An 8,079-nucleotide genomic window follows, 5' to 3' on the forward strand; every position below is an offset into this window, starting at 1 on the left:
TTTGACAAAAAAGATGGGATAACCAATAGTTGAGCTTTCTAACAAAAGATTATAGGATTAGGATTGCTACCTTCTCCAATCCAGAGTCAGTGAGGTATATGACCATGCAAAAGATATAAGCCACAGATCGGAGCAGTCCATCCCGCTCAAACAGGTATCTAAAGATGTTACCCACCCTCTAGCTTTAAGATAGAAATGCAAACTTCCCCTGCCCTCTGGAAAACCCAAAACATAGTGCTCAGAATGAGGCTCATTGTAAACTTCAATCAATCTGGAAGACAAGTTAAATAATGAAACTACTTAAACAATTACCATCTGCAGAGGTAATCATTACCATAAAACAAGTTAAATAATGAATTATCTTACCATGCCCAAGCAGATGAGTCAAGTAATCTTCTGGTTTCTTCAAATAGTGTTCTCGAAGACATGGAAGTGTCCATGCTAAATGGAGTACCTCTAGCGTGTAAAGTTTTCCAGCTTTCCAAATAGGACCTTCTGCCTTGAACTCCAGATTTACTTGGGGATTTTTTTGACATCTCCAAACAATCCCAAAACCCAGTGCTCAAGTATATCGACAGATTCTGCAGCAGTTTGGACCAATGAATTAAAAAGCGCGCCTTCAGGCGCGCCTGAGGCGCAGAAAGAGATTTTCCGGCCAGAAAGTGAGTGTGTTTCAGGGGTTAGGCGACGACGCTGGTGAGGCGTCCTCCAAGGCGCGAAAGGCGTCCTCCAAGGCGCGAAAGGCGTCCTCCAAGGCAGGAAAGGCGTACGCGCAGAAAAAAGAGAGCAGTGACGTCGTTTTGAAACAGATTGGGTTTAAAGGCTTTCTAGCCTTCTAGGTCGCGACTGGGGTGTTGGAGATCCGGTTTCTGCCCTCTGCCCCTCTCTGTTCCAAAACCTCTGCCCCTCTTTGTTCCAAAAGGTAAATTCAATCCCTAACCCAGAGTTCGATTTCATTGGAATTGATTGGAGTTCGATTTCAATTGCGCAACAGTCAACTTGAGCTTGATTGGAGGTTGATTTGCAGCAGGCCATTTGAACTTCTGAAGGTATGATTCCCGATTTCCCGTCTATATTTACTTGGGTTTGAGTTGTTCCTGTCTAGACAATCATATATGTCCAGCAACCCCATTAATTTGGTTGCAATAGTTTGTGGGTTACTGTCAATTTTGCAGATTTTGATCTTTTAGATATTCTTGTTTGTGGGTTACTGTCAATTTTGCAGATTTTGTGGGTGATCTGATATTGTCAATCTGTCCAACCGTGAATGCTTGGGGAGTGGCTTCTCCAGCAGCCTTTTTGTCCAACCGTGAATGCTTTGAAGTAGCAGCTGGAAGATATTGAGTGTTAACGTACTGTTAATACCAATTATATAATACCAGTTTAGAGTGTTAACTGTTAATTGATATGCTGCTGGGTTAGTGATGTTGTGATTTATGGCAGATTGCATGATTTAATTGATATGCTGCTCGGTTAGTGATTTTGTGATTTATGGCAGATTGCATGATTTAATTGCATGATTTAATTGATATGCTGCTCGGTTAGTGATGTTGTGATTTATGGCAGATTGCATGATTTAATTGCATGATTTAATTGATATGAAGATACTAATCCATATGAAGATACTAATCCTCTCTTTGAGTACCAAGATGATGATAGTGATGGTGGTGATAGTTTGGATGGTAATCTTCTAGTTGATGAGGATGATGATTTCCAAGCATGAAGTAGATTTCAACATTTGTTCTTATCTTTGGTGTTAGAACTTTCTTGATCTTTGGTGTTTGAACTTTAAATCAAATTAAGATGTTGATAATTTTGTTGAATCATATGCTTCTAGTACTTCATTTATTGTGAGTGAATGACAATTATAATGTTCTTTTGGTTGAATCATAATGTGGTATGTATAAGAGTAGAAATGACATGAAAATAGGTGATTTATACGTAAGGCTTACGCCTTATGCGCCTTATGCCTCAAGGCTGCAAAGCTCTCCCGAAAACGCCTCGGGTACGCCTTCAGCGTTTTAAAACATTGGTTTGGACCGTTACAATCAATATTAATAAACTAGAAGTTATTAGTTACGTCTTTACTACAACCTTAATCTTCCATACTATATTTACCAAAAGACTATGGCAAAAACACTGTTATCACCATCACAACACCATTACTGACTTTTGTAATGGGTGACCAGGTGAGGATATATGGCCTTGAAGTTGTTGAAGGCGGCAAAAATCGTTTTGCAGAACCGTGTTAAACTCTGTATACAATATTGGGAAATAAGGAGTTTGTTTACAGTACTTTAAGCGATAATTTAAGAAGGACCGGCATGTACCTGAATCTATAGCCTGTACCTCTCTTGCCATGGCTTCATTTTTCATTAGAGGTGAAACAAAGAACTGAGAAAATCTGAGATCGAAGAGTCCAAATAAATATAGACCAATTTGTGAAATAGCTAGAAATGGAAATTAAGAAAAACAAAATGCTACTGGAAAAATATATTTCTAATATGAAGTATATGCATGCATTTCACCCCATAAAATTAAATTGAAAACAATGTACATACATCTTATTACAATTCAATGAAACGATTATAACATGCAATCTCGCTGAGGAAGAAAGGAGAATACATTGACCTAATGAAAACATCATTTCAATCACAAAAGTATTTTTCTGATAGTGTTTGTGTTAGACCCTTAATATATGCAGCATACTGTGAATGTATGATTGTAACTGAATACATTCTTGTAACTGAAGTTCCCCTTATCATTTCACATCTCTTTCAGTCATTACTCTGAAGTTCATATGCTCGATATTTCTAAAACCTTACTTGACAGACCAAAAATATATTCAATACCAAGGACTTCAGTTATACATTAAGAACATAAAGAGCTCAGTATGTACCTTTTCAAGGCACCCTTAAGAAATTCTCGTTTCACATCAAAGTAGTAGCAAGTATGTTCTGCTTCTGTGTGTGCATTTGACGACCCTCCATGCTTGGACAAGTAACTAGCATACTAGGAAAGAGAAGAGTCAAAACAGGTGATAACATAGCAATGAGGACAGAGTTTTCTACCAACAGACTTGAGTGCAAGCTTATAGAATTGTGTTTCATCAAGTAAAACCAATTAAATAAACCATTGACACTAATGAGGCAAACAGAACCATTCTCACAAGGACAAGGAAAGATGTAAACTAATATCAATATACTGGGACTTCCCATGAAAGTCCATTTTAGCTCCTAGACAATATAGTATATAATAACAACATAGTTATTCTTGTTCCATGCAGCCTGACACATCTACCAGCAGGTTGGCAGCAAAAGAACAAGCAAGTCTCCCCAGCCAGTATAAAAGTAGGAATATCAAGCTGATGATATTTTCATGGTAAGATAATTCTTGATATGTCTATTGGGCAAATATCATGCTGCTTAATTATTGCCAGAACTTAATTACTCTAGTATAGGATGATGAGCACAATGAAGAAGACAAAGGAAAACATAGGCATGTCCCTATGAGTTAAGCTAAATGGAACAACAACTAAAACACTCGATGGAAAAGCATACCTCATTTTCATCTGGGAACTTAGTACTCCCCATGAAGAGCATGTGTTCTGCAAAAACATTCAATCTGTAAGTGATGTCTATGCATAACAACATCCAGTTACCCTTTGAAGAAGGCTAAATGCGCATGCATTTGTAACACAAACCTAGAAAGTGTGCAAGCCCCTGAGCCTCGAGAGAGTCAGAGAAGCTGCCTATTCCAACACACATTGCTGCTGCTGCCTGCAAAGACAACCAAACATCTTTAATTATCCAATTATATCAAGTGCTTGTAACCGAGCTGTGAAAACAACTTAGAGTTCATTCGGATATCTAAGTACATTATACAGAATCTGGCACAAAGTGTTCGAAATGGTTGCCTGAAAACACCTTATAAAATTTATACATAGACAAGGAGTATACATGACAGGTTCCACTGTGACCACAGAAGCTCTATAATGTGAAAGTTTGTAACGAAAATCATGAACAAGAATGAAGTTCCTATGATAGGTAACAATGGTGCAGATACAGAGTCATGTTAGTTTCCTACCCAGCTAACCAATATTCATCTATATATTGCTGATATATCAACTGGGTGTCAACAAAGAAACCTTAGACTCTTTAAAGCCCTTGGGCCTATTTTCTTACAAAATATAAGTAGCACACTAGTCAAAAAGGGCTCATTGAGTGTCACAAGCCAACTGCAAAAGTCTTCAGTACAATGTTGTTTACCGATACATGAATGGTAGACTACACAACTGCAGCCCTTTCTGGTGGTAGACCAACTCCGGTCTAAGGAATTGGTCTACCTCTAATGTATCGTTACAAGTCATACAACGTTGTCCCAAAAGGGGATGCCCAAGTAGGCAAGTGGGCAAGTAGCTATTCTATATTTTTCAAATTTATGGCTCGCAAGTCACAACTCACAACAACTAAAAAAGGTCCAAACTTGGCTGTGTTACAAAACCTGAATGATAGATGGGCATTGCAGATTTTTGATAAGTTGCTAACCTTTTTAGTCTGAGAAGCACCTCCCTCTTCCTTACTTTTAACTTCACCTTCCTCTTCTTCTTCTACAGCTTCACTATCTTTTTCTCGTTGTTGTTCAAGGTCGGAGGAATGGTCAGGACGTCAGGTGGTCCTTGTGGGTAATAAACCTGAGGATCGTGATTGAGCAATGCAGTGAGGCCATTCTCAAGCTTAATCACTCTGTACAGTCGCTTATCATTTGGAGACTTTATTACAATATCGTCCGACGAGAAAGTGCAGCAACCCATTTAGAGAGAGAGAGGGAAGGAATTCTCAGACCAAAAACAAGAGGAAAGGGAATGAGGTTTTTGTGCCCAATAATTTCGTGGTTACCTATTCTTGGATTTAATTTGAAAAGTTGAGATTAAAATAAATATAAAGTTTTGAAAATTAAATTCAAGTGGGTGATCACACAATTTTTTATCATTCGATGACTGCGTGATTATCATTTAGGTTTATCTAATTGGATTAGGACAACATAATGAGAAAGTAAATATCTAACTAGGATTACTTGCTCAATAAAAACAAATATTCCTAATGAGTTAACTCGCCCAGTGAGTAGGGAAATCGACTCAATATAGCTCGAATTTGTATTGAGTTGGGGTTACTTTTGAGCTCGAATGGATTGGCTCTAAATGAAAGAAGTCAAGTTTGAGCTCTAACATGCTCGGGTCAGACGAGCTCGTCATCAACTCGTATTTAATTTGGCGACATCTTGAACTAAATCTTAACTTGAGCTCAATTTGCCTGTTAAAATTTGGCTCGTTTGATAAGTACATTTAATGTAGCTAAATATTTTCTCTTATAATAAAAAATTCTACTTTCCAAACAAAATGTTTTTCCCTTATTAACGTCAACAATAATTTAAGTTTAACCAAGAATAAACTGAAGCTCTTTAATTAAGCTCGTCAAAGAAAGTAATAGTATTATCTCTATCGATTCAATATATTTACTTGCTTGAAATTAATACTTAGCTCTTATAAACAACGTAGCGAGGAAAAGCAACGCAAACCCTAGCGTTGAGAATAGAGAGCGGCGACGTCTTCCGTTGGCTCTAGCAGTGGTGTCGCCTCGTCGCTAGCCTGCGGGTGTGCGTCAATGGTCGGCGCCGGCAAGGTCCTGAGTGCAGCAAGGCTTTTGCTTGGTCGCTCGGAGAGGTAGGCACAGAGTTCTGCAGACGGGTCGCGATGTTGGATTTGTGTTTTTTGGATTTGGATCTGGCAAACCTTGGCTTGCCGGAGTGCGCTAAAGGTCGGCGGGTCACAATATCGAGGCAACTTCGGTGAAGAGATTCTGTTGACTTGGTCGAGGATTGTTTCGCTGGTTTCAGGTGGACTGACTTTCGATCGGGTTCGGCAATCTTTGCTCGGATTCTCTGCCGAATTTGATGTTACGGTGGACCGGCCGGCCACCGGAGGGGCGGAATCGGCGGATGGCGGCAGAAGCAATTGGGCCAGCGCGGGCTAGGGCTGCTGCCCTCCTTGCTTGGGGTTGGACCTGGGTCTTTGGGCCTGGGCTCAATCTTGGGCTGATAAGGGCATAAGGCAGGGGAACTGGCCTGCTAAGCAAGAATTGATTTGGGCTCAGGTCAAGGCAATCTGGGCCCTAATGTTTTATTAGGGTATTGAGCCTGTGTGAGGTTGGATTAACTTCTATGAGTCTTCTATGACGTTTGTAGTGTTTTGCTTGTACCACAATTGTGTGATTGGCAAGTGGGGACTAGTTGAATGATTTCTTTTCCGTAGGAGGCGAGGTTTTTTCATTCTTGTATAGGCTCGCTTAAATGTGAGCGTCCCAGAGATTTTAATGATCTGTTGTAGCTTGGATAGTTTAGTTCGGATTTTCTTGCCGAGTTTTGCTTATGTAAGTTATGGTAGACTCTAGCCTATTGGCTGTTGATCTAATGAATTCAACTTCTATTTCAAAAAAAAAAACTCGTCAAATAAACAAGCCAAGGTTTGCTAAAGCTATATAAAAAAATAATTAAAAAAAAAACTTGCAACTATGCAAGTGAAGCTCAAACGCAACTAATTAAGCTAGACAAGATCCTTTTTTTTTTTTCCTTGGCTAAGACCAAATCTGAGCATGTAACACTCAACTTGGCTCGATTCACTTAGTGTGGGCTACTATTTCGATCCAATTGGGTTTGGATTGTCGTCGGTCTTTGTTTGGTCAAACCATTTGGGTCTTACTAGGCCCAACTTATTTATGACCTGGGTCCATGTAATGCTGTCTTACGTACTGAGAATTTCATGCCATCGATCGAGTGACACCTTCGACGAGCATATGCAAAGCTTTCAAATTCCCTTCCAAAATAGAAAAACTTGTTAGCAAAAACCCTAGGTGGAAACTAGAGCTTTAGAGAGTTTTCTAAACTTAATGAGTAATCCAAGATCATTCACAAAATATATAAACACAACTATATGATCAAGACAACCAAAAGAACTAGAACCAAAGGATGAATGAATCACCTACTTCATTGACAACAACCATTTCCCTTCAGCAGTAGGAGTACCAGTAACACAGCTATTCAACACAAGGCTCCAAGCACCAATCTTCAAGCAGCCACACGCCAAAAGTCTTCTACTCAACTCTGGTGTTTAACTCCTATCTATGGGGGAGGACTGAATGTTTTGTCACAAATAGTAGGGTCTTTAAGCACCTGTATGTACAAGCTAAATAGGTCTTACCCATAAGTCATAACAGAGTCCTATGCAAGCTTGCAACTTATCTGTAAAGATGATATAGTTATCATATCTCACAATTAGATATTTAATCTTATCAAAATGGATTCCTAACCTAAGAGTGACATACCAAATCTCATTAGGTAATTAGGTAGATAATTCATATATTTCCTATTTGCTGTAATATGTTTAATCAATTGTTATTCACTTAAGTGTAGATAATATTAGGCCAACTTGAGGGGAAATATCCCTTAATTGATCAAGGCCTCTCAAATAATATGAAATGCATCATAAAATATGGTCTCAAAGAGTCAAATATTCGTCTCAATTGAGCTCCTTTACAATCATGAAGACTCAAATGTCTCAACTATAGAAAAAGCTGAAGGAATGCTATATACAAGTTAAATATCGATCCACCTGATAAACTGAAAGAATGCCAGAAACTTTGTGGTGGTGTAATATCATTACTGAAAGGTGTTCTCTCGAGAGCTTTCCTACCATTGTTGTTCACATGGATAACAGTGTGAATAGGTGATAAAGTGGTTTAGTTTTTCCACATACGTGAATAATATTTTTTTCACACGGATAACAATGTGATTAGATGATAAAGTGTTTTAGATTTCACACATAAATCTGTGAATAATGTTAGTTCACACGGATTTTTGTAGTTATTGTTATTGCACAACTCTAATGGGCCCAAATTATGAAATAGGGTTATGTGTATGTATTGCCAATTTACACATATATTCGTGGCTTTTAAAAATCAATATGAGTTAAATTTGTGTGAACTATTTGTTTTGCTAGTAATGGTCCTCAGTTCAAAAATTCAA

At 38.5% G+C, this 8,079-nt stretch overlaps 1 protein-coding gene across 1 annotated transcript; it reads right to left on the reverse strand.

Annotated features, from left to right (window-relative positions):
• Positions 1–1,163: 1,163 nt before the first annotated feature.
• LOC133730287 (nardilysin-like) lies at positions 1,164–4,813 on the reverse strand. The gene is made up of 6 exons (XM_062157910.1): positions 4,694–4,813; positions 3,704–3,779; positions 3,561–3,607; positions 2,900–3,012; positions 2,350–2,404; positions 1,164–1,355 (listed from the first exon to the last, which is right to left on the reverse strand). Exons 1-6 carry the CDS (start codon positions 4,811–4,813, stop codon positions 1,164–1,166), a joined length of 603 nt encoding a protein of 200 aa, XP_062013894.1.
• Between the last annotated feature and the right edge of the window lie 3,266 nt (positions 4,814–8,079).

The sequence above is a fragment of the Rosa rugosa genome, chromosome 2 (assembly GCF_958449725.1).
Source record: "Rosa rugosa chromosome 2, drRosRugo1.1, whole genome shotgun sequence".
Classification (NCBI taxonomy): Eukaryota; Viridiplantae; Streptophyta; class Magnoliopsida; order Rosales; family Rosaceae; genus Rosa; species Rosa rugosa.

Bases quoted from the DNA above. Each gene is read 5' to 3' on its own strand.
- LOC133730287 (XM_062157910.1), bottom strand. From the start codon at position 4,813: ATGGGTTGCTGCACTTTCTCGTCGGACGATATTGTAATAAAGTCTCCA. The intron at 3,780-4,693 runs GTTTATTACCCA...TTGTCTTTGCAG, and splicing joins TGCTCAATCACGATCCTCAG to GCAGCAGCAGCAATGTGTGT. The intron at 1,356-2,349 runs GTACAGGCTATA...TGGTATTAACAG, and splicing joins ATGAAGCCATGGCAAGAGAG to TACGTTAACACTCAATATCT.